This window comes from Gymnodraco acuticeps, unplaced genomic scaffold (assembly GCF_902827175.1).
Source record: "Gymnodraco acuticeps unplaced genomic scaffold, fGymAcu1.1, whole genome shotgun sequence".
Taxonomy (NCBI): domain Eukaryota; kingdom Metazoa; phylum Chordata; class Actinopteri; order Perciformes; family Bathydraconidae; genus Gymnodraco; species Gymnodraco acuticeps.
The window spans coordinates 669618-696206 of record NW_022992185.1 but is presented as its reverse complement, the minus strand read 5'-3'; the positions used below and the strand labels follow the sequence as shown (position 1 = coordinate 696206).

At 40.1% G+C, this 26589-nt stretch overlaps 3 protein-coding genes across 3 annotated transcripts in view; all 3 read left to right on the top strand.

The window, feature by feature from the left end:
* Positions 1 to 936: 936 nt before the first annotated feature.
* On the top strand, positions 937 to 9739 carry chmp1a (charged multivesicular body protein 1A). The gene is made up of 7 exons (XM_034205098.1): positions 937 to 1062; positions 1970 to 1989; positions 2090 to 2167; positions 4169 to 4315; positions 4425 to 4553; positions 4746 to 4939; positions 8422 to 9739. The coding sequence occupies exons 1-7, from the start codon at positions 969 to 971 to the stop codon at positions 8441 to 8443; spliced, it is 684 nt and encodes a 227-aa protein (XP_034060989.1). The 5' UTR covers positions 937 to 968; the 3' UTR covers positions 8444 to 9739.
* Positions 9740 to 17940: 8201 nt separating this feature from the next.
* slc10a3 (solute carrier family 10 member 3) lies at positions 17941 to 20380 on the top strand. The gene is given in 2 exon segments (XM_034205099.1): positions 17941 to 19152; positions 19154 to 20380. Coding segments are annotated over 2 exon segments (1416 nt in total). The 5' UTR covers positions 17941 to 18387; the 3' UTR covers positions 19805 to 20380.
* A 4373-nt stretch (positions 20381 to 24753) lies between these two features.
* The window catches only part of LOC117539067 (Fanconi anemia group A protein-like), an 81352-nt gene continuing 79516 nt past the window's right edge, over positions 24754 to 26589 (top strand). The window contains 1 exon segment of the mRNA XM_034205086.1: positions 24754 to 24996. Within this exon segment, the coding sequence (XP_034060977.1) occupies positions 24936 to 24996 (61 nt within the window). The 5' untranslated portion in view covers positions 24754 to 24935.

Below are 26589 nucleotides of genomic sequence, written 5' to 3'. Positions count from 1 at the left end.
CTTGCGGGTGTACTACAAGGTCCTTTCCACATACTCTCTCCCGTACAGGTTAGCTCTGAGTGCTAATGTAAACACAGACCATTACTTCCAAAGCACGTTGCGCATTGTTTCTGATAGGGCCCTTTCTGATAGGGCCGTGGGTGTAAAGCCAGCCCACATTTCTGATATTACCGTCATATCGGCAGCAAATTTGGATCAGCTCCATTGTACCCACCCCATTTTTAGAGATGTGGGGATCAGAGTGAAAAGAGAGAGGGTTTTATTTTCTGACACACTGTGAAACAAATATTTTTGTTTAAAAGACATTAAAAAAGTGCATTTTGCATTTTTTAGGACACCTTTAAGAAGCTGGAGCTGTGAAACCAAAAACTTCAAATACAATTTATGTTAAACCACTCATGATTAGATTTACTTAAATATAATGTTGGATGGTTAAATCAATATGAATACTCATATTCTTTAAGTTGTTCCTAAGTATTGTGTGTCAACATCAGAATTTATGAAGTAACTAGTTAACAAATATGTAAAATAAATTATGTGGATTAAAAAGAACACAATTGGCTACCAAAATGTAGCAGAGTAGAAGTATAAAGTAGTGAAAGGGTTCAATTAAAAATATTAAAATACTGGGGTTAAGTACAAGTACCTTACATTTGAACTTGAGTGCAGTACTTTAGTAAAAGCACTTAGTAACTTTCCACCACTGATAGTAATAACCTTTATATATACAGTCTATGTATGGTAATAACACGTTACTTTACATGTATTATATTCTCTGTATTACCTGTTCGTTTGAACAAGTTAAACCTTTATTAACTAGCATATATTAATACAATCATATTAATGCACGTGACGATATACTCCAGTCCAGTATGTGGCAGTATGCACTTCATAACTAACGTTTGCAACCTGTAATTTAAAAAAAAAAAAGCGAAGAAGAATACCCGAACCAGGAAGTCCAGTATCAGATGTTTCAGATCCACCATCAAAACAAACCGAGACGAGACTGTTACATATATTTTCCTGTGCTCAACTGGAATCAAATTCTTCTTGACATGGATGGTATGTCCTGATTTAACAGCCTAACGATCCGTCTTGATAGTTGTTTCCTGTTTTAAGCTATATATAATCAACCTAATGTTAGCTTACATTAGCTGGTTAGCTTGGTTGTTAGCTTTATTAGCTCAGCTGTCAGGCGTTTTGATTTCCAGTTGTTGCGTTTATCATATTATGTAACTATAGTTGCTACACTGACTATTAATTAGTTTTTTCTGAAATAATATGTTAGCTTCGACAAACTATATCAGACTCTAAGGTTTACAATTGCTCAAAACATGAGCACTTATGCGAAAGAAACACTAGCTTTTTACACCAGAATGTAAAATAAAGTTGTTGTTTTTTCTTTAAGTTCTATTTATTGATTATATTATAGGGACATTTTAATTGAGCTAGGTTATAAAAAGTAAGATAACACATTTGATATAGTGAATCATGTTTTATTATTTCCTCAGTACATGATAACTGAAAGCTCTTCCAGAACAAATTCTTTGATGCCTTTTTTATACTCTATATATTGTTTTTTGTTTCTGTTTTGCTTTGAATTTGACAGCATCTTTGCATTTTATGATTTTATGTTAGAATCATTTATATTGTCTCCAGTTGTGTATTTGTAGTTTTTTGATAATATTTGTAAAGCGTATTGGAAAAGAGGCACCAGAGGACCATACCAAATATGAACCAAAATGATTATCAAGAAAAAGGTTGTCCCGATGCAAAGGGCGTCAGATGTAGGTTTCTTTTAAGAACTACTTCTGAAAACATTTAGAAGTAAAAGGTTCCTGTATATGTCTCCTTACTGTTTCTTTTTGAACAATTCTGTTAATTTTCTTAACAATTTATTATTATATAATTCAAAGTTAGTATATTGCTATATGTTACTGTTTATATAATACACACTCTGTCTCCACAGAAACACTCTTCCAGCTAAAGGTATGTACCTGCAAAAAGGTTTAATCTATATCAGGTTGTTCTAACTTAAACATGTTCATTGTTTATTCATTTACTTTGAATGTTTCTCTGTGGGTCACAGTTCACTTCCAAGCAGCTCGAAAGACTGGCCAAGAAGTCAGAGAAGGAGGCTGAGAAGGAGCAGGCCAAGGTCAAGAAGGTGAGCACACTGCCAGGCTGAAGCCGAGCCTCTGGGGCGGGGCTGAATGATGTCATCACAATGTGTCGTCAGTGTCCTTTCCGTCTGTTATACTCCTCTCCCCCTCTGTAATGACTTTCTATCTTCATCTCTACTGTGAACACTACAAAAAGGAACAATTACATTATTTATTTTTAAAAGGTCAAGCTTTGTGTTGGAGATATTCATTGTTCAGTATTATTTCATAGTTAAACATTTCTTTTCTTTAGATTATTTGAACGTTTATTAAGTGTAATTATGATAGTTCATTTAAGTAGCTGTTTGTGCTCCTCTTTTTGGAGGGTGTTTAGGCACGAGGAAAGGCACATGTTTTTGACCAAATAGTTTGACCTCCTATTGTTCTTTGTTCTGTTTGATGGTGGACATCTCCGATTCTTGGACAATGGAACTGATCCTGCGTAAGATTGAACACTTAGTTTTCAGGTTGTATTCACTAAGTGCACCCACAGGTGAATCGTGTTAATCATCCAGACGGATCCTATCTGCAGCCAAAGTGTCTTTTCTTTCTTCTCTATCTTTATATAAAGGTTGTAGAAGGTGCTTTGTGCTCTTTTCAGCTGAAGGGTGGCGGCGATGTTTGGGTGTGGCTGTCTTTGTGCCAGGAACTCTTGTCTCCAGATTTATGAAGTCATTTTTAAATATAACCTAGACGATGACAAATGACAATAAAGGCTTATTTGACGAGTCATAATTGAATATATTAGTCGATAATACAGTCAGTAATTAAGATGGAGTTTGAAACAAACGGGAAGCTTTTTTCTTTGCTTGACATCATCATGTTTTATGTCTTTTCTCATATTTAAAATATTCTGAACTAAAACACTTTTGGTTTTCAAACTTTTTTACCATTAGCTCGTCGATTAAAATCATTAAGATATTCGTTTTTTTACAATTCATTTTTACATCAAACAACATTACAATTTATGCAATGTTCAATTGTATTTTCAAGATGTATAAAAAAAACATGAATTTAGGGTGTAATTATTGGAAATCTTTTTCTGTTATTATTGTTATATGCACTCTAATTATTAATGTACATTATATAAATATGAATCCATACATTCATTTCAAATAGATATTCAAAAAATATAAATACATTTCACACATATATTCACAAAATGTAAATACTTTATTCCCAGATTAATAATAAATACAAATCTATTTCTCCTTGATCATTTGTAAATATTAATCAAATTCCACCAGATAATTGTTAAATCTAAATCAAGTTTGTTTTGTTTCTCAATAGAATTACTAAATCCAACATGTTTTAACTGTTGCTTTTATAACATGTAATTATTATTATTATTATTGTTTTTATTTAAATAATGTATTCAGTAAATCCATGTGTACTGGTCCTACAGTATGACATCAGGAGTGTCACGCATCAGTCAGCAGGGGGCAGCATTGACTAGGAGGGCCCTTTGGTTGTTTTTTGTGTTAATATTCCTTTTGTAAAGTCATTGGACATCGCTGTTACTGTTTGGGTAACAGATTACAGAGGAGATATCAGCATGACTTCTCTCATGGTGATGGGGTCACAAACATTTGTACTGTTTAAAATGCGACTGTTAGTTTTTCTAATGTCAACTTGTCAGCTTCACCTTTCAATATGCACTTTACACAAGGATACACAGTGATATCTCATATACAATGAGAATACTAACAACAAATGTCACCTCTGCAAACAAGAAGAGATGACATTTACAAACTATTATTTTTGTTTTGTATGTATCCTCCGTCCATCCTATGTTGTATTTCCTATATATCTTAGTAGAATATAGCACTTTGTTTTTAATGCTGTATAATCTGTGATTTTTTTTCCGGTCAAATTAAGTGTATTGCTGTGTGTTGGTCTTAACCGTTCAAATATGTGTACACTACACATACATGGAAGATTAATTGAAATGAGGTACATTGCAGATGCATCTTCCAGTGTTAACAATGTATTTGTCTCATCACCAGGCATTGCAGCAGAAAAATGTGGAATGTGCCAGAATTTATGCAGAGAACGCTATCCGAAAAAAGAATGAAGGCCTGAATTGGCTGCGCATGGCATCTCGAGTAGACGCCGTGGCTTCTAAAGTCCAGACTGCTGTCACCATGAAGGGGGTGAGTAACTGTTTAACCTCTGTGGTGCTGTCTCCCGCACACTGGACACAGCTTAGAACCAGCTCATTTCATCTTCGGTATGCATCATAAAGGCTTTTATTACCATCAGGTTACCAAAAGCATGGGCCAGGTGACCAAAGCTCTGGACAAAGCTCTTGGCTCCATGGATCTCCAGAAGGTCTCCCTAGTCATGGATAAGTTTGAAACCCAAGTCCAGAACCTGGACGTCCACACCTCAGTGAGTGGTTCCACACTATGCTTATTTGTATTGTCTTTCCAGTGTTTTGAACAAAGCCTGCTTTGACAACTCATTTGTAGATAGTCCATATTCAGATAAAAGGGACATGTGTGACTTATACTAATCCCAGTTGTTCACCTGTGGGGTTTTCTTTTGTCTTATTCTAAACCATACTACTCAATCCTACACCAGGTGATGGAGGACTCCATGAGCTCTGCAACGACGCTGACCACACCTCAAGACCAGGTGGATGACCTGATCCACCAGATAGCAGAGGAGAGCGGCCTGGAGGTGATGGACCAGCTCAGCCAGCTGCCTGCAGGGGCCACCTCGGTGGGCCCCGAGAGCTCGAGGAGCCAGGACAGGGAGGACCTGCTGTCCCGACGGTAAGGGCGTGTCATCATCGGAACCAGAAATCCCTTGTATCATAAAGCTTTATTTATATAGCACTTTTCATACAGCACGTGCAGCTCAAAGTGCTTTACAAAATGGCACACATCACAAGTTAAAAACAAACGGCAAGAAATTCCCCTCAGATCAGATGTTAAGACCTTTTCCTATACATGCAGCATAGCAACAACATATAACATTTGAACAGGTTAAGAGACACGTTGTGCTATAAGGTATGATAATAAGAATAACATAAATAATGATTCCTCTGAGAAAAATAAGACACAAGACTAAGTGAATCGATGCAAAAATATAAAACCCTATAAAATAAATATTACAAGACTATAACATGACGAGTAAACAAATATTATATTTAACTATAGTGAGTGGGAGGAGGCGGAGCTGTGTACTGGTGCATTGATAGGGGGACAGACAGCAGAGTGGGGCAGTGATGTGTTTTCGTAGTCTGACCTGGAAGATCACAAGGACTCTCTCAACAAAAGCAATGGATTTTGGAATATTACAGAAAATCATTTTGTTGGCCAACACACATTTAGAATACTACATGTTCAGTTCAGCTGGATATATATATTAACATCACTTTATGATTTTTGAAGCATAAATTCAATCTCCTGAACTGAGAAGCTAATGTTGCGCTATAAATGAACTACATTAAGGTCACATGACTTCACGTCACCACCGCCAAGCTAAAGGCGACTAATCCTCCGGCTGACACTTGTTAGCAACCAGCGTTTGTATGACACATAGAAGCTTTGGAAATTCACCAGTGGGGGTTTTACTGACGTATTTAATGTCGTAGAACAAAACGTAAAAAACTCTTCTGCTTGTGTTAACCACATACCTTATTCAGGCTGTTAACCAAAAACACATTTAAAAAAACCATTGACTCTGAGATGAGGGAACCGGTAGTGGTAAAATGCTAACTCACTTCCAGGTTTTTAGGACTCTGCCCCGCACCACTCTAGGTTAGAGAGTAAGTGGACCAATCTCTGGGTTACAGATGAGCAGCAACATCTGTGTGTCTGGAAAGACTCTTCGCACTCTGTTCCCTTTGTGCCATCGGGATAACTAGATGCACATGACCAGGCAGGCCTGCAGTTAGAATAGAGCATGAGATCAGGAAATTGAATTACTGAGCACGACAACAACTAAGATTTCCTTCAGTCAAAAACAGATTTGATCAGTTAGATTTTTGACTGACATTTATTTTTGATTCCTAATCAGTTCGCCAACACAACAATTTCTCCAGCCTTTTAAATGTTAAGATTAGCTGCCGACTCTGTTTCATTTTAAATCTCATATGTAATAGTTTAAAGAAGATGTCACTCTGGGCTCTGGGAAATTGTGATGGGATGTTTTTACTGTTTTCTTTGACATATATATTCAATTATTTACATTGAGGGTTCCATTTTTCTTATTCTCTATAATTGAATGCCCCATTAGGTGCTTAAAATAGTTGTGTAAATGTTGATGTTCGTGAAGTGCTGCATTATATATCACAAGTCATTTGTATAAATCCTAATGAGGACACAGCTCTGGGATCAGCCTCTCAGTTCTCAGACTCATCAGCAGGTGTCCAGATATAGAAGGTTTCTCATTTCTCTAATTCCCCTCCTCGACTCCTTTCCTCGACTCCTATCCTCGAGACTTAGTCCCGCCCACAGGAGATGCGAGCGGAGGAGTCGAGGAGGGGAACCGAGGAGAGAGGAGAGGAAGCAGCAGGCGGTTAGAGAAATGAGAACTCCTCTCCTCTGAGCGGTCGTTTTAAAGAGACGTCCATTAATGATGACAGGAGGCACAGCAGCCCTCTGTCTGATGGACAGATGTGTTCATGACCACTTATATATTTACTTTGAATCATTCACAGTGCGGTACAATGAGACAATAACAGGCTACAGATGCGGACACACACACACACACATATACATTTATATAAATATATACAATTTCAGAATCAAGTATTAAGAGCACTCTCATAATAACGTAACACAATCAGAGACTGATAGTGTTACGTTCTCTCTGCCCCCCCCTCTCTGGTCGCTGAAATGAGGAAATGAAATTACGGGCCAAAAGTTGTATTTACAAGTATTACAAGTAAGCAGAGGACACCAAACCAACTGAGACCTGTCTGTCCGCCGCATCTACGCACTGTACAACACACACCTACACACTGTACCACACACACCTACACACTGTACCACACACACCCTACACACTGTACCACACACACCTACACACTGTACCACACACACCTACACACTGCACCACACACCACACGGTTATAGCTCCTCCAGAGAGCCTCCTCGATGCTCGATCCTCGGTCCTCGAAGTGCATTTAGAGAAATGAGATGTCCTTCAACATGGCGCGCTGAAATCCATTTCCGGGTCACTAGCGGAGGACCGAGGAGTCGAGGAGGGGACATTAGAGAAATGAGAAACCTTCATAGAGGTGTTGTTCCTCTCAGCACTGACAGCTCTCTGACAGGATGCTAGCTGCTGATCCTGCTTCAGGGTCAAGCTTTAGATTAATGCAAGTTAGTCAAGAATAGTTTGCTGTAGACTGTAATGGAAAGAACATTTTCTCAAGTATTTTACTTATGTACATTTTTAAAGGTACTTGTACTATCCCTGAGTATTTACTTTTGATGCTACTTATACTTCTCTAAATCTCTGAAGGAAACATTGTACTTTGTACGCCACAATATTTATTTAACAGCCTGAGTTACAGGTAACTTTTGAGATAAAGATTGAACAAAATGGAGGATATTGCTATGTTTTGCTAACATCCTTTTTGACTACCGACGTTTAACAAAAAGCAGTTCATTCAGGTACACACATCTGTTGTCTATGAATAAAAGCTCCAAAAGGAATTATGGATTTTTCGCTCTAAACTTTTGATATGATTACATCTCAATAATGATCAAATATATCACCAAATATCAAAGATTAGAAAGAAAATGTCAGACTTTGATCTATTGATGTCTTATATATTGATACATCACTGACACCTTGAATTTGAGTACTTTTACATTGCTGTATTTGTACTTTTACTTAAGTAAAGGTTCTGAATAATTCTTTCAATAGGAGCACTCATACTTACATGTTGTTTCTTAATGAAATGTAATCATTATAAGTTCCCCCTAAGATAAAAAAATGATGCACATCCTTAAAGTTGTTTTAATGAATGTAAAGTTTCTTACAACATAAACAAATATCCACGCGCTAGCTTGTTATGATCTAAGTTACACACACACGACACACCTCACAGTGATGAGAAGAAAAATACAATATGGCCATTCATCTCCCCTGATGACGCATAGCTAGCTTAGCCCAGGAGAAGGAGTCACCCCCCCCCCCCCACACACTGACGTTTGGAGGCTGTAATTGAGTGTACTGCACCTTTTTTACGTCTTGTATCTTATTTTGATTAACACTCCCCCGTTTTCACACGTTCCAGGTTGGCTGCTTTGAGAAACTGAGTGTCCTGCAGGAGTGAGACGGCTGCAGCGCTGTGCAGGCAGACGAGGAGCTGTGTGTGTTTCTATTGAACTGTTCCTACCAGGATGGCTTAATGAGTCTATCGATTTTCATTGCCCTGCTCTATAAATACACACGCTGTCTATAAATACCACCTGAGAAGGCATGAGTCTCTGTGGTTCACCTTCCCGTTTCGATCCTTCTATATCTCCTCTGCTATTCTCCTTTGGATCTCAGTTTACCTTCAACATCTTCTTTTCTCCCTCCCCTTCCACATGCTCCTCCTGTGGCTACAGTCCCCTGCTCTCAAACCACACCATTTTGGATGTTTGCTTTGTACAAAAACACATTTTACAAACTGTATAATTTACAATGATGAAAAGGATTTGAATAAGCAGTTATAGTGATTATATGGGAGCTGGGCGACCCTGCAGGGTGGGTTAACGATGTATATACACATTCAATTATTTTGGGCTCTGTCAGTCAGAGAGGGGTTTGAAGGGACGAGGGGATATTTAATAGGAAAGAAATACCATTTTCTTGGTAACACGAACAATAATTGTCTCCCTCCAGATCCATCCAAGCAACAAACACTTCATTACATTATAACACTGTATACAACCAAGACTGTCCTCCAACAGTCAAAATGATTTGTTTCCTTTTATTCTGATTTATTCTTTATTATTTCTCATGCCTGTCTTCAGATGTTTCGCTTTGAACGCCTTATTTGGAATGCAAGTGATTGCATGGGTGCTTCCCCGCCAGTGCCTGAAGGAATATAGTTTAAAAAGAGAAACTTGACAGACAAGAGGAAGGGATATCCCTTCCTCTTCCTGTGTGTTTGTGCTGACATCAGCGTGATGCCATAACTCTGTAAAGTTGTTGTAAAGCACACTGACACCTCACTCTGATATTTTCGGAAGCATCTCAAAATAAAGTAATATTCATCCGAGCCTGCCACGGTCCTATCCCAAACACTTTCAGGGATGAACATGCTGGATCTTTGTCTTTGACAACAATCAGTTGCTACTCCTAATTTGTTTTACTTTGAGTTAACTTGTTCTTTTCTGCAGTTTTTTTATTTCAATTATAGCTCTTTATTGTTTTGTGTGCTCCTTCTCTGGGTGTTCAATGTAGATGTCAGTGAGGGGCGGGCAGATCAGAGCAGCTTCACCCTCTATACATGTCTTCATCCATTTAACCGAGTGAAGGTCTATTTTTTTTTTCGAAGTTCAGAAAACTTTGCAGCACTTTTGTTTTCTATATTTATCTTGTGGAAATAAAGTCTTACACTCTGACGGAGTCCTTCATTTAACTCAGTGGGGTTGGTGGTGCGAAATGGATGCGGTTTAGTTGTAGTGTCAGATCATATCACAAGCAACAGTGTTGGAGATATAATGCATGAGGCAGCATGTGTGAGAATCCTTGATATACACCGCTGCACTGTTTAACAATTAAATCAAAACGTTATTTATACAGCACTTTTCATACACAAAGGTAACACAAAGTGCTTCGCAAACAAAAGACAAACAATAGTAACTCCCTTTCCCGGGTAATAAACAGTAACACATAACTATGTACATAACTACATAGTACATACATAACTAATAAGAACACTTAATACACACAGGACTGAATAAAGCAAGAACAAGAGCTGCAACGAGCCGTTTAGTGGAGAGAGTGAATACTGCTGAATACACATACCGTACAGAGATGCTGTATGCGAAACCAATGTGAGTTTGGAACATTGAACAATGTAAATATATTCTAGTAGACCTCAACAATGGAATTATGATCAGTGGAAATGGCCATGACATCCATCCATCCATCCATCTTCTCCCGCTTATCCGTGGTCGGGTCGCGGGGTAGCAGTTCCAGCAGAGAGCCCCAAACTTTCTTTTCCCTGGCGACATCAACCAGCTCTGACTGGGGGATCCCAAGGCGCTCCCAGGCCAGCGAAGAGATATAATCCCTCCACCTGGTCCTAGGTCTACCCCTTGGTCTCTTCCCAGCTGGACGTGCCTGGAACACCTCCCTAGGGAGGCGCCCAGGTGGCATCCTAACTAGGTGCCCGAACCACCTCAACTGGCTCCTTTCGACGCGAAGGAGGAGCGGCTCAACTCCGAGTCCCTCCCTGATGACCGAACTTCTCACCTTATCCCTAAGGGAGACAGCAGCCACCCTGCGGAGAAACCCATCTCGGCCGCTTGTATCCGCCATGACATGTGACCTTTAAATAATATTTATGTAAATCAAAACGGTATAAGAAGTGTAGGTACTATTCAAGATTCCAAAAGCCTTAGGAATTTAAATGTATTGGTACTATAGTTATTATGTGCGTGCAGTGGCGAGCCGTGACTTTTATACCTAGGCCCTCTGACCCCCCCCCCCCCCCCCTCCTATATATATCTATGACTGCACCACTTGCATAGACCTCACAGCGGGCGGAACTTGTCATAAAGTCCGCGAAAATAAAGCCCGCCCATTTAGAGGGGAAGATATGATTGGTCAATTGTACTGTCATTTGACATTACTCTCTCGTTGAGTTACTATAGCTGGCCCTCTGTGAATGTAGAGAGGGACTGTCACTACCCGATCTGCAGCTCTGCCCGATCTGCAGTGCGCATGTGCGAGATGGTCCGCCATATTGGACAACTCCGGACGGCAACCCGAGATGGACACTTGACACAGTGGCTTTTAGCAAAGCTCAAAAATAAAACGAGAGAGATGAGTTATTGTTATTACGACGTGACTTCACTATTATTTAACAACTCTTTTTATTGGGTTCTTTTATTTGGGGTTAAGTACATTGTCAGAATAAGTGAGAAATGGATTTAACTTCTGTTAGTGTGTGCAAAAATGTATGGCATAACAGAAGTTAACAGAAGTTAAATTCATTTCTCACTTATTCTGACAATGTACTTAACCCCAAATAAAAGAACCCAATAAAAAGAGTTGTTAAATAATAGTGAAGTCACGTTGTAATAACAATAACTCATCTCTCTCGTGTTTTCCTTTTGAGCTTTGCCAAAAGCCACTGTGTCAATGTTGTCCTACTTGGGATGCCGTCCGGCGTTGTCCAATATGGCGGACCATCTCGCACATGCGCACTGCAGATCGGGCAGAGCTGCAGATCGGGTAGTGACAGGTGTCAACAAGCTCTCCCGTCTTCACATAACTCGCAGACGGCATTTAACCCTTCACATTCCAACAGAAACTGAACAGGCAGATTCGAAGGATTTATTTCTTCGGAAATATTATTTTAAATACAATTAAATCAAGTTATTTTGGTAAAACTAATGAAAAATGTAACAACAAAAATATATTAAAAAAAATATTAAAAGAAAAACGTTTTTGTTTTTTTATGTTTTCAAATATTATTTTTTAGAATATCTTAGGCCCTAACGGCTCGCCACTGTGTGTGTGTCCCTTTGCTTATCTGGCCAACCCTTGGACTGATTGTGTGTGTGTGTGTGTGTGTGTGTGTGTGTGTGTGTGTGTGTGTGTGTGTGTGTGTGTGTGTGTGTGTGTGTGTGTGTGTGTGTGTGTGTGTGTGGCCTAGCATTACTATACTTGTGGGGACCTAAATCTGTTTACACAGTCACGTGTGGTGACTCGCCTCCCTTATGGGGACACATTGGAGGTCCCCATGAGGGAAATCATTAATTTTAGGGTGAAGACTTGGTTAGGGTTAGGGTTAGGGTTAGGCATGTGTTGGTTATGGTTAAGGTTAGGATAAGTCTCCAGGAAATGCATGTAAGTCAATGTAATGTCCCCTGAAGCGATGTATACATGGTGTGTGTGTGTGTGTGTGTGTGTGTGTGTGTGTGTGTGTGTGTGTGTGTTGTGTGTGTGTGTGTGTGTGTGTGTGTGTGTGTGTGTGTGTGTGTGTGTGTGTGTGTGTGTGTGTGTGTGTGTGTGTGTGTGTGTGTGTGTGTGTGTGTGTGTGTGTGTGTGTGTGTGTGTGAGTGATCCATAGGGGTTCGATCAGAATTTCTATTAAACACTCGGTCCGCCCAGCTGGACTTTAGTTAGAACCTGTGTTAAACTGTACAATTACACTGTTTTGGTTGGCCTATATTCCAATAGGTCCAAACAAATGTTTATATGAAATTGTTAAATCAAACATAACTTAACACAATACCATAATTTTTATATTTGCCTCAGCGGTTTTCTTTACTGCCCTGAGTTGGTACATGAATGTTCACACGATGCAGTGATTTCACACGCAGACGCTGATGCTGCAGCTGGGTTCTCTAAACAGTTGCAGCAAATATTCCTGTGGATTCTCACTGAACCCATCACTGGGGAAAGTGTCAAGATGGGCTTTGGGAAATGTAACAAAGGGGCTTTTTTTTGCATTCCTCTTCATAAGTCATGAGGTAAATGATCATACCATGGGTAAATAATTAGAACGCCCTGGGAGGGGAACAGCAAAATGCCAGGCAGGAAGTGTGCGTGCCCGGCAGCCCCATAGCAACTGGCTGTCGCTACGTGAAATGTCAAAGAGGAGGCCAGAGAGATCACCACAGCAGGTTGTCTTGCTCTACGTCCTTATTTCCTTTTTCTAGAAGCCTTGACTTAGCCGTGGTGACAGAAGGAGGGCACGGCAACACAATAGATGAATAACAAGCTGTCCCAGGACTGGCTTCAACTCGCTGAGAGCTGACACGTTATATCCACGATAAGCCCGGGTGGTGCTCTCCCTGGAAAATACCGACCCAGTGACCTGGCTGACCCTGCAGGGAAGTGAAACTGGAGGTTATGAATTGAGAATGACTTTTAAATATGTGAGTGACTCCCAGCAGGAGCCAGTTTCTAAAAAAAGGGATGCTCCCAGGGCCTTGCTCACAGAATGGAGGTTTCCTTTAAAGCCACTCTACAGGGCAGGGCAGGCGGTGTCAGGTTACCCAGTTGTGTCTGCTGTTTGTGTATGGCAAATAAGCAATAGCTTATTGGCAGCAGGCCTGTAACTGGAAACTGCTCAGTTTTCTCCATCCCAGTCAGGTGAGGGTAGATTAACTATTGATAGTGATGTAGAGAGCGAGTACAGCTCTGATAATGAGATTGAAGATGAGAAATATTATGAGAGTTTTAGCGAAAGCCCAGGATCTGACTCCAGCCCTGACAGCCTTACAGCTGGTCAGCGAGTCAGCATGCCCCTCTACTCGCCCCCTGAGAGCAACTCTGGGTCTTTTTCACCAACTCCGGAATTTCCAGAACCCCCAAGTGAGGCTCAGGGGGAAGCCCCGTCTGAGGTCTCAAAAAAGAGACCTGCAAGTAGAAACTTGAACCAAAATGAAAAACGGGCAAATGTAGATACACCATAGTGATTCATTTTATAAACCAATATGAGCTTCTTAAATGTCGCTACCTGGAATGTACGTGGTGTTCAGTCTAAAGACTTTCGAGAGAGGAAAATTAAATATTTATTAGACACTAATTATGACTTCCTCTTTACGCAGGAACTTAGACTGAATACCACCAGTGATGTTGATGATGTGTGTAAACGGTGGCATAAAGGCAAAAGTATTATATCCATCGGAGAGAGTAGAGCTGACGGAGTTGGCATTTTTTTTAAAGAAAAAGACATCACTATTATTAGAAGAAGGGACATAATCCCAGGAAGGCTGCTTATGGTGGATTGCTTTTATAAAAATGTATACTGCCCCTGAGGCAAAAAATAAGTTACAATTATTCATGGCCTGCTACAGAGCCCAGGAGGTGTGGTCGCTCCTACGGGGCATCAGGTTAGACTTCAATGTAGAATATGTCCCAATCATGTATTGTATTCTGGATGAGAAAATGGACAAAAAACACAGGGACCTTTTTCAGCTGGTAATTTGTATCACATGTATGAAAATCTGGAAAACAAGGTGCAAAATGGGACTAAATCAGACGATCATAAACAGTGGTACCATCGTGAAACAAATACTTACTGAACTAAGGAGAAGAAAAACCCTGGACAAATCCCAGACTCAGCCATGGGGCGTTTTGAGTCTGTGACCGAGCTGAGTCTCATTGGAATATAAACGTGCTCTCTTTATGTTATTTATATATGTATTCATTGTGTTTTATGTGTATTATTAATGTAACTTGTGTATATCATGTACTGCCCAAATAATATAAAATAAAGTTTTCTAAAAAAAAAAAAAACTGCTCAGGGAGAGTGGCTGTTGATTTCCCACATGAGCATAATGGATCAGTTTCACAATATACTGCCTGAGAGGGAACAGGTATTCAGGTCTTCATTTCAGAAGAAGATATACTAGTGCAAACATGTTAATAATAATATATAATAAGAATAAAACCTGGCATCAGATCTGCTACATGATATTTTGTCATTTGCGGACATAGTTCAGGTTGTATTGAATTGATAAAGCAGGACCTTTCTTGAAACCCTTATCATGTTAGTTGATGATAAACTGGAACAAACCAGTTTATACACAAGGACGTCAAGGGTCTCCAAGGGTCTCTCATTTATACAATATGAGTCTAGCATAGGCCTAAATGGTTCATTTTTGATCATTTCTCTTAATAAAATAGTCATACAAACTGCTGATTATAAGAAAGTGTTTCCCATTGGTTACATTTTACCGGCCTGGAATGAAACATGTTTTTTTTGCCTAAATTACATTACACAAATTGACACTACTTACCGGGGTCAAAGGTCAGGGAACAGAAACTGACAGTCAGGTCTTGATTAAGAGGAAAATAGAGAGGAGCAATATAAATACCATGTTTGTAAAAGACAATTAGAAAGACAATGCAATGTGAAAGAGAGGGGAGAGGTGGAGGCAGTTTCAATGACTACAGTCTATACTATTTTACTGCAGGTAACAAAAAAACAGCATCAGTTGTTTTATATAATCCCCCCTCTCATCATACATGGGCCCTCTCTCATTTCACTAATTCCCCCTCCTCGAATCCTCGACTCCTCGGTCCTCCGGTAGTGACCCAGAAATGAATTTCAGCGCGCCATTTTGAAGGACATCTCATTTCTCTAAATGCACTTCGAGGACCGAGGATCGAGCGTCGAGGAGGCTCTCTGGAGGAGCTCTAACCGAGGAGAGGAGAGAGGAGAGAGGAGAGAGGAGAGAGGAGAGAGGAGAGAGGAGAGAGGAGAGAGGAGAGAGGAGGCTCTCTGGAGGAGCTCTAACCGAGGAGACACTGATGGGTCCTCCACGGCTCCTCCGCGGATGTATTTCCGGCAACAGTGATGTTTCAAAGAGTCATACTGAGTGATATATATTTTACACACTGCTCTGCTTTCTGCACGGACCTCACAGCTGTTCTCACTGTAAACATCGCATCGCAATGAAAGCAGTTAAAATAAATCCAGGGGATGCATGCAGAGCTGTCATTGGCTGAGATAAGTCCGGCCGCGCGTCACGACTCTTTTAACTGCACTGTTGCCGGAAATACATCCGCGGACTGGCGCGGAGGACCCATCAGTGTATCCTCGATTATAGCTCTTCCAGAGAGCCTCCTCGATGCTCGACGCTCGATCCTCGGTCCTCGAAGTGCATTTAACATGGCGCGCTGAAATCCGGAAGTAGTGCCTCCTTTCCTTAAAAATAATCGTTTTGTTGCCCGGAAGTAAAGGTGATTTGTGTACCTATAGGCTTAGAATATGAAAAACAATACTAGAGAACATAAATTATCCAAGTGTGGAAAATTGAGAGGAAAAAATTATAATATTAATATAAAATATATATATAGGGTTAGGTTAAAAAAAATGTTTACAGTAAAAATTAAATAATCATGTCATATTGCAAGTCTTGAATCCAAAAGCAGTTTTTTTAAGTGAAAGAAGAAATTATTCAATTGACTATCGCAAAAGTGTAAGAGGCGTGTGGCGCAGTGGATAGTGCGTTGGTGTTCAGATCAGGGGAGCACAGGTTCAAACCTGCAGTCAGCATGTCGTTGTGTCCCTGGGCAAGACTCTTCACCCAATATTGCACCTATGGGGATTGACCACAGTATTGAGTATGTATGTCGCTTTGGATAAAAGTGTCTAACATGTAATGTAAGAATAACGGCATAGGCCTATGCTTTAGCATCTGGCCTGGGAAAAACAATGAATTGCTTGTTATTCTCCCCTGCTCACTTACTTTTAGAAAACGTTATTATTTATTAAGTAAACAGTTGGCTATATAAATCACATCAATAAATCAGTTCCCTTACTCCTCCGTGTAATGTTAAAATGTTTGAGCTAAAATCAAATCTGGCCCCAGATCTGCTATGTGGTACTTTGTCCTAGCAGACATAGATCAGGTTGTATAGAGTGGTGCAGTGAATCTATCGATCATAAATGTATCGATTAGATTTATGATTCGAACATTTTAAAAGTAGACATGTGGAAATTATCTGACTGAACAAAACGTGATCCGTCTCTTAAATGTGTGTCAACCACAGACCTTATTTCGAGCTATTTTCCAAAATCCTATGGAGAATTTGCTTTGCTTTTTTGTCGAGGGAACCGGAAGAAGCTTACTTCCGCGTTTTAGGCTATGGTTTTAGGATGCGTCACTGCACCACTCTATTGAGTTAAACTGATAAAGCAGGACCCTCCTTAAGGCCCTTATCATTTGATATTTGAGTATAACAAACCAGTTAATACACAATAGTTGAACTGGATATCCATGATCTCCAAAGGGATTCTCTGATTGATACAATATGAGTTTAGCGAAGGCCCAAATGGTTTATTTCTGCAAATGTATCTTTATAAAGTTGTCATACAAACTGATGAAATTATAAGAAAGTGTTTCCTGTTGTTCACATTTGACTGAAGGTTGTATATCCAAGGCTGGATTAACCTGCTACAGGGGCCTGGAGTTAATCATGTACTGGCTCATGGTGTGTGATGTGCTCTGTGTACCTGTCAGTTTTGAAGTATATCGGACCTCACTGCCGTCTGTAACACCTATGCTGCCTCCAAAGGTAGGCTACATAATCTCCAGGGAAACCAGTGGGCCTATAATTCTAGGCTGTAATATCTCATAATTTGAGTTAATTGAGGGTATTTGATAGGGATTAAACAACATTGGATTTAGGAATGTTTAACCATGCGAGCACAATATAAAAATACACTCCAACATTTTGACTTGACACTCCTAGGTGGATAGGCTATATACATTTGCAATTAATTAAATTACCAACCTATTTGACGTTCTCCCTTTATCCAGTTTAATATTCCACCAATGTTTTATTTTATTTTTCTTTCAACTTTATAGAATATTTCAGAAAAGGGCACACACACAGTGTTCATTAAATGAATTCAAACTGAGGGCATTCTAATTTTTACTTTTGCAACATTTAATATTCTTTGACATTCAGAAAACCAATACATTTTAGAGAAATGTTGAGGTAGCAGCATTTGTGGATGACATATTTTGCTAAAATAGTCGAATTACTCATTCCAAATTATGTAATGTTATATTCCACCAACGTTACTATGAGATAAAGCGGTTTAATTTGGCGTGTCGTGACCGGAAGTTCCCATTTTACTCAGGCTAGCTTTAAATAAATCCGAGCAGCGGAGCTACGATGTTCTCAGCGTCCATCCAGCGGGGAGACAAACAGACCGAGAGGAGAGGTTCTGGGCTTTATCCACAAAGACATCTTCACACCGAGTAGACAAAGAGGAGCCGTGGGAACCTGTGGGAGTGTGTTAGAGTGTTTCCTGTGTGCCGGGGGCTGCTGCTGTGGAGCTGGGCTCGAGCAGGGCGGGGTGATGTTTAGGTTCCGGTATAAAGGCAGCGAGAAAATGGGAACCAGACGAGATGTGGAGCTGGCTGCCGACGCGTTTGTTTTGTCCCGGAGACTAGAATGAGAAGTGTACCGTCCCGGTGTAACAGGGCGGCGGTGTAACCGTCTGGGGAGGCCGCTCGCGGGGGAGAAGCGTGTCTCTGCGGTGCCCCTCCGCCCCCTGTCCGTCAGCAAGATGAGGACGCTATTTACATTCTGTTGTATCTTCCTTATTACCGGCGGAGCAGACTGGGCGTGTGCCACCGGAAACCTGACTGTCGACAGCAGTAACGACACCGACCTCACGGCAGACGGCAGCAGCAGGTTTATCAGCATCGGGGACGGCTCGTCGCAGGAATTCGAGTTTCCTGAAAACACCAACGGCGTGATTGTAATCTGCAGCCAATACCGGAGCGGGGCCGCGAGCGTTAAGGGCCGCCAGAGCTGGAAGCAGACGGTTACGGTCCGTTCCCTGGACCCAGAGGTCCTCTCCATACTGAATGTGACGGATAGCAGCCACCAAGGAAAAGCCAAGAGCTACATTATCAGCATCCGCTCCGGGTTCCCAGGCAAGGCTCAGCTGCAGATCCAGCTGCTGGAACTGGACCAGGATTCGGTGCCGGTTCTGATCGAGGAAAGGACGGATTACTCCATCAAAGTGGCGCCTGGGAATGATGACCCGGCCACCCGGCTCATCCAGTCGGGTGGCTTGTCCCATTTCTCTGAGAACCCGGTGCTGTTCGCCTTGCTGCCCCTCATCTTTGTCAACAAGTGTGCATTCGGGTGCAAGGTGGAGGTGGAGGTTCTGCGGGGGCTGCTGAAGAGCCCGGTACCTCTGCTCCTGGGGGTGCTTGGTCAGTTCCTGGTGATGCCATTGTATGCCTACTCTATATCCCGGCTGGCCAACCTGCCCAAAGCGCTGTCCCTGGGCCTGGTAATCACCTGCTCTGCCCCAGGAGGTGGGGGGGGGTTACCTGTATAGCCTGCTGCTCGGGGGAGACGTGACCCTGGCCATCTCCATGACCCTGGTCTCCACGGTGGTGGCGGCAGCAGCCATGCCTCTGTCCTCAGCCCTTTATGGTCGGTTGCTGGGCGTGCACGCCGCCCTGCACGTGCCCTTTGTGAAGATCCTGGGCACCCTCCTCTTCATCGCCATCCCCATCTCGCTGGGCATGCTGGTCAAGCTGCGCCTGCCCGCCCTCACCCGCGTCCTGTTGGCACTCATACGACCCTTCAGCTTTGTGCTCATCGTCGGTGGCATTTTCATGGCCTACCAAATGGGCGCGTCCATCCTGGCCAATGTGCGGCCCCAGATCGTGGCAGTTGGGGTGACAGTGCCTTTGCTGGGGCTGGTGGTCGGGGCCATCCTGGCCAGGCTCGCGGGCCTAGCTCCCCCGCAGAAGAAGACGGTGAGCATCGAGGTCGGGGTGCAGAACAGCCTGCTGGCCCTGGCCGTCATGCAGCTGTCGTTCCGCCGGGCAGAGGCTGACTTCACGTCCCAGGCCCCATTCATCGTGGCCCTCAGCAGCACCTCGGAGATGCTGCTCATAGTTTTGGGCTACTTTTTCCAGCGGAGATTGTGTGGGCCCGCCGTCCCCAGGAGTGACGCTTGATTGTAGCCACAGTTTTTTTTGTTCTGAACTTTTTTGAACTCTTTGAAACCTGTGAATATTTGGTGTCCCACATGATGGCTACAAGACGCACAACAATCACCGGTTCAGTCTTCACTGTTGTGGTACACAGGACAGTGAATGGACTTTTTGTGTTTTGTTATTGTTTTCGTATTTTTCATGAAAACCAAAGGCCTTTACCCCTCTGAGACCTTTTTTGTGTTTATTTTACAGTATGTACTTTTTAAAATCAGATTATACTGTGAGGTACTTAATGTAAATATTCACAAGAAGAGACATACCTATAAAAGAAAAGATATTTTTCTACCAGATTACTTTTTGTAATCAAAAAGCAAAGATTGATTTGCATCATGTTTACATGAGGTCCATGTGTCTTAGCCTGGGGGAGGGTTTCAGGGGGGTTAGGGGGAATGAGTTGGAAATCAAACAGGAACATGATGATGATGATGGTATGAAAGTATTTGCTACTGATTGTGTCTCCTGGATCTGTGAATCCATGTACTTGAATATAAGTGAGGAGAAATTACGAAAAAGTTAATAAAACATTGTTAAAGCAGGCTTCAGTTTGTTATGAGTATTGTGTACCAGGAAGCACGTTCAATGGCTCCGTGAAGATGGACACCTTCTTGTTATGTAACGAGTGTGTGTTTAAATAGAAAACTAACCTGATGGTGAAATGCTGGTCTGGCGTTTTGCACATTTTAGAGCAGCCTGATAGTATGTTTTAAGTTCCAAAGTAGATCCTTTTGGACTATCACATTTATGATATTATTCAATTAAAGTGATACCTGTCCTCATAAATAATGTATTTAAATCTCACAATTTGATGCCACAAAACGTCGGCCATTGGGATTCTTTGACTGTGGTCTAATCAGGGAGGTAAAACATTACCTACTGAACATTGTCATCAGTTGTTCAGAGGCTTAGCAGTAAGTGGTATCAGTTCAGGGGTTAGAGGAGGTTATATGGGTTATTGAAAGTACTGATAACATTTCTGTTGCATCAACATTCTGTTATATTGCTGTACAGGATTCAAATCCAAAATGTCATAAATCTGAAATGCTGAGCAAGGTTTGTTTTAAATAATAGTAAAGGTAAGTGAGGAATGTTTGTACAGTGGTTTGCATGAAGACAATGAATACAGGGATCCAGGCTAAAATAAATAAATAGAAGGCCCAGTGTGAGCAGAATAACAGTGATGCATGTCTTCACTTCAGTAACGTATTGCATCAGAGGACATGGTTCAGTTTTTATCAATTCTCTTGTTGAGGTGAACTATTGGCAGCAGGTTCAAAACTCTTCCCCTTTCTGTCAAAGACACGTCTCACAGCTCCAGTGAATGAAGGGGAAGTTTTTTTATGTAAATGCTGCACTTCCTGTTTACCAGTCAGACTTTTATTTGGTTTTGTTTACACGCTCTTGGAGGCAGCTCTGTAATGGAAATCAAGAGGGTTCAGTCCTGCTGCTTTGCCCAGCAGATCTGACGGAGCTCTCAGGAATGTAGCACACATGTAAAGCCTCCCGGCTGAGCGGAGCGTTCTGGGTGTAAAACTCCCAGGAATGGTGTCTCAACTCCGCTTTCTGTGCGCCGTCACAAGGGACTGACAACTGTAGACAGAGATACATAATCTCTCTGGGTCAGAAACTCTTCCTCGTACCTTACACACAAAGCTTTTTGTAGCATCTCTATTGATTTTGTCACAAGAGGCATGGATAAAAGATCTGACCTACATGAATGTAACTTGAACTAAATACATTAAGCAATCAGGAGAAGCTTAATATATTGTGCAGGCATAACACGGGGACATAATTGATTATTTGTTTGTTTATTTTAACAAATGATTTCATTAAAGGGTTTAGAATCAGGTTTATTGCCAAGTAGGTTTATACATACGAGGGGTTTGCTTGTGTGTAATTAGTGCATACTGTACATAAACACAGTTAGAGGACTAAGTTGTAGAAAAGGTGCAACAAAAAACGTTTAAACTTTTTAAACGATCTAAATATGATTGGTCAATCTTTTAAATGCTGTTTTTCAAAAAAGTATTCACTTTTATATTAAAACAATTATATTAACACTGCCAACATTTTGTGAAAAGCACATTTGTTAAAGATATTGCACTGTATTTGCAGTACAATCTGAGTTTTCACCTATGATTTACTCAATGTGTAATAATGTGTTTAGGTCATTGTTCACTTTGAGTCACAATAATGTTCTTAAACAATGCTGAACAATGAATGAAATACTCTTTAATTGTTGTTCTTTTTTTACTTCAAAGGTGCACGAAATCTGACATTTATTATTGCCCCACTATACAAACTCATCTTTTGATAAATAGTTAACAGGTTGTGTGTGTGTGTGTGTGTGTGTGTGTGTGTGTGTGTGTGTGGCCTAGCATTACTATACTTGTGGGGACCTACATCTGTTTACACAGTGGGGACTCGCCTCCCTTATGGGGACAAATTGGAGGTCCCCATAGGGGGAATCATTAATTTTAGGGTGAAGACTTGGTTAGGTTTAGGATTAGGGTTAGGGTAAGATTAAGGGTTAGGGTTAGGCATGTGTTGGTTATGGTTAAGGTTAGGATAAGTCTCCAGGAAATGCATGTAAGTCAAAGTAATGTCCCCTGAAGGGATGTATACATGGTATGTGTGCGTGTGTGTGTGTGTCCTAAGGTGTCACTGCGTGTTGTTCTCCATGCTGCTGACAGCGGATGAGGTTTGCACTCAGCCTGTACATCAGCACTCCTGTTTATATCACCACCCTGCACATTAGTGGCACAATAGGAAGAGAGTCCTGTTAAAATTTCATGAGGACACATTGCATTAACTTTTCATGAGTTCCTTTCACCAACTCCCGTGAGACAGTTGTCCTGCTGCCCGCGCAATAGAGCTGGAATCTCCAGAAAACAGAGAGGAGCCGGCTGACGATGAGGAGTGATCGTCACTCCAACACACCAAGGGCAAGATGGAGCACGCTGCTGCACACTCATGGTCACACTGAGATTTGTATACGTGGCACTCACTATGGGAAATCTGAACTGAGTCACAATCCCATTTGTTCATAAAAATGTTAATCCTCAACAATTTCTTATTCTTGAACCTCCCAACTGTGAATTAGATCAAGGAATTCCCCCACAATATAAATACACTTCCTCTTCAGGCCTTCAAACACAGGTCAGCTCTGTTATGAAGAGGGGGGGGGGGGGGCACACTACAGCCACACCTGTGCTGACACGCCTCTCACTGTCCCTGCTGTTTACACTGTGCACTAGTCTGTAGCCAGGGTTGGGAGGGTTACTTTAATATCCCAGCATATTTAGGATCTACAATGATTTTATTGATAGGAAAGCTGCCTTTTATTCAGCACATTCAGGCAGCAGCCTTTCCACCAACACTGAAACACATGAGCACATACTACAGTTTAAAAAAGCAGAAATAAAACCTGAGCTGACAGAAAATGCTCTGTTTTAGTTTAACACACACAGTTAAGATCACACACACTACTTTATGAACATATAGGTTCACCTGCTGAATTAAAAACAGAACAAATGAAGCAAAGAAAGTGAAAACCATGAAGCAGATTCAGGCGTATAGATTCACTCTTAAAGTATTATCCCACAGAACAGTACAGCTTACAGAGAAGAGATAACATCTGATCCTTTAACAACATACACTAGATGCTCTTTTAGTTTTTAGTAATTTCCTAACTCTGCTATTAATTCCCAATTTTGTTTAAATGTAACAGTAATCTGTTAACATATTTTTTTATGTAACTGTAAGGGAATACAGTATCCTTTTTTTCTATACCCTTATTACGCAATCCCATTACATGTTATCTGTTACTCCCCAAGCCTGGTTATGTAAAACAAATTCATATTTGACATACCATCTGTTTCATCGTCTTATCAAATATGACGCATTATTTAATATTTACCAAGTGAACAAGAGTTACATCTGGTAACAAACTACATTAAATGCCAATAGTAATAATAATAATAATCCACTGACAGGACCCATCCTGTCTAGATAAGATTCAAGATTCAAGGCTTTATTGTCATGTGCACATTAAGTCACAGGCTACTCCAACAGTGCAACATGAATATGTAAAACAAATGAAACAGATAAAACAAATACAATAGCGCAAGAGAATGTAAAATAAAACAACAAAAATAAAATAACAGTAATAACACTCATTAGAGGAAAACAAAATAACTAAATAACAAAGTAAAGTAAGGAAGACAAAAATAATAATAATGAACACCGAACTGTTTTATTTATTTAAATACACATAGCTATCAGCTGAGCAAACATGCTATTTTACAGCAATGCCCTGTTAACATTTACATTGAAGAAAAAATAATATCCTGACAGAAAGAGATGATACAAAGTGAAAAACAATTCAGAGATATGTGTTCAGCAAATGTACATGGAGCCCACTTTAATTATCAAAGCCATTACCTTCCAAAATAATTAATGAAACATCCCAAACTCTTTTAGGGACACACAAATTAAATGATTAACTATTGACTTCGAGCTTTAAATAAAACAAAGGAAATAGAAAATTCTTGATTATGTGAGTTAAATTCAGTTTGACATGCTTGGACAAATTAGGCATATCACAAATGTTTCCTTCCTGTTATCCAACACACAGAAGGAGACTGTTATGTGGTGTGATCAATTCTGTAGCAGCACACTCTGAAGGGAGGTTTGGACAGCATATTGATCTATTGTTTAATTCCCTGGCACATTTTGGGTGATAAATTAGTTTCACATGTCTCTTTTTTAAATATGGCTATCCAGAGAATGACACTGCCCTTCTGAACTTTTAAAACAAGCTTCTACAAGAAAAGCGTTGACAGGGATTTAACTCCGGGTTATTTTATGTTCGCACCGCAGCCGAATGGTCTATCATGATTGGCTGTAGCTCGGACCAATGGGAGAGAAGAGCGCGAGGAGAAACATGGAGGAGTACGTGAACCGAAAACAGTACCACAGCAGCATGAATTATTTTACTCAGGAATAGTCCTCTAAAACTGTTGATGTACTGGTTACAAGGGACTTTAAAGTCGATTTTGTCTCGAAGAGTATATACACATTTTTTGTAGGTAAAATGTCACTGAGTGCCTCGTGTGAATCGGTCTCTCAGAAGAGGACTCTGTCCAGCCTCCTCGGTGAGTTGACGGTTGAACTCAGTTATTATTCACGGTGCTCCATATTAAATAATACGTTTATACAGGCTTTAAAGATAATGGCCGCTCCACAGGACCTTCAAGAGAACCACCCCTTTACCTTACTAGTCAACAAGATTACCATCTGAAGGTACAGGTTTGTGTATGTAAATATGATGCAATCTATTAATTAACAAGTGGGCCAACAATCTGTGGTGTAAGAAGTACTCATATATTTTACTCAGGAAACATATTCAGATTCTTTACTTGTGTACAAGTACTAATACCACACTGTAAAAATACTCAATTTGAAGTAAAAGTACTGCCTCCAGAATGGTACTTAAGTAAAAGTATATAAGTACTATTAGGTAGATGTACTTAGACTAGTACTAGTATTAGGAGTAAAATATTTACAAAAATATTTTAAGCAATAGCAGCACATCTTCACATTTAACCCTTTATATATACAGTCTATGGTTGGACCCCATAACCCTGTTCGTGTTTATGTTCTTTCTATATGTTATAGCATGTTTGAAGGTCAGTGAGGCCTGCCTCTGTATTATCCACAAATATGTACGTTTGATTTGTGATTGTATTGTTAACTACAGAAGGCTTACAGATAATATTGTATTATATTATGACATGTGAAAAGCTGAATAAAAAGAGAATTTCAACAAAAAAAATAAAATAATGTTGGATGGTTTAATCTATACCGAATAATCCCATTTTAAAAGTGTTTGCTAAGTATTGTTTAACTAACTAGTAAATACATCTGTTAAATAATTCTAGTGCGTCAAAAGTACACAATTGGCTTCCAAAATGTAGTGGAGTAGAAGTATAAAGTAGGGCTGCTCGATTATGCGATATCACGATTATTAAAAACGGTTATCCATTTACTTTGAAAACATCAATTTATTGAAAGAAAAAGGTGTTGTATGTTTTAACAGTTGATTACCCTGAACTTTAAGTATCATTTCATTGAAAAACTAATAAAACAAATTATATATATTTTTTTAGATAAATAATAATAAAAGAAATAATCGTTTTATTTCGATTATGTTGTTTTCACAATCGTTGCAAGCGATAACGATACTTAGTTACTTTTCACCACAGATTTTACTTCATTCAAAGTAGAAATACTACAGTGTAAAAGTATTCTCTTACAAGTAAACATCCTGCATTTATAATCTTACTTATATAAAAGTACACAATAATTGTCACCAAAATATAATTTAAGTACCAAAAGTAAAATGACTTATAGTGGGTAATGTCTTATTTTAGAATCATATATTACATTTGTGAATTATAGTTATTGATGCTTTAATGTGTTTATCCCAGATGTTAAAGGAGGAGCACATTTTAATTACTTTATATACTGCTGCTGGATATCTTAACCAATAATAATTATACATAGTTTATTTATTAGTTTATTTTGTTTTAGCTAATAATATGAATCTGAATACAAATGGATCTGTAAAGTAACCAGTAATTAATTTTGTCAAATAAATGTAGTTGAGTAAAAAGTACAATATTAGCTTCCAAATTGTAGTAGTCGAGGTATAAGTAGAGTAGAATAATAATACTTGCGTAAAGTAC

Coding starts and splice junctions, on each gene's coding strand:
- chmp1a (XM_034205098.1), top strand. CDS start 969: ATGTTTCAGATCCACCATCAAAACAAACCGAGACGAGACTGTTACATA. Junction 4,554..4,745: donor ACCTGGACGTCCACACCTCA/GTGAGTGGTTCC, acceptor ATCCTACACCAG/GTGATGGAGGACTCCATGAG. Junction 4,940..8,421: donor GAGGACCTGCTGTCCCGACG/GTAAGGGCGTGT, acceptor CACACGTTCCAG/GTTGGCTGCTTTGAGAAACT.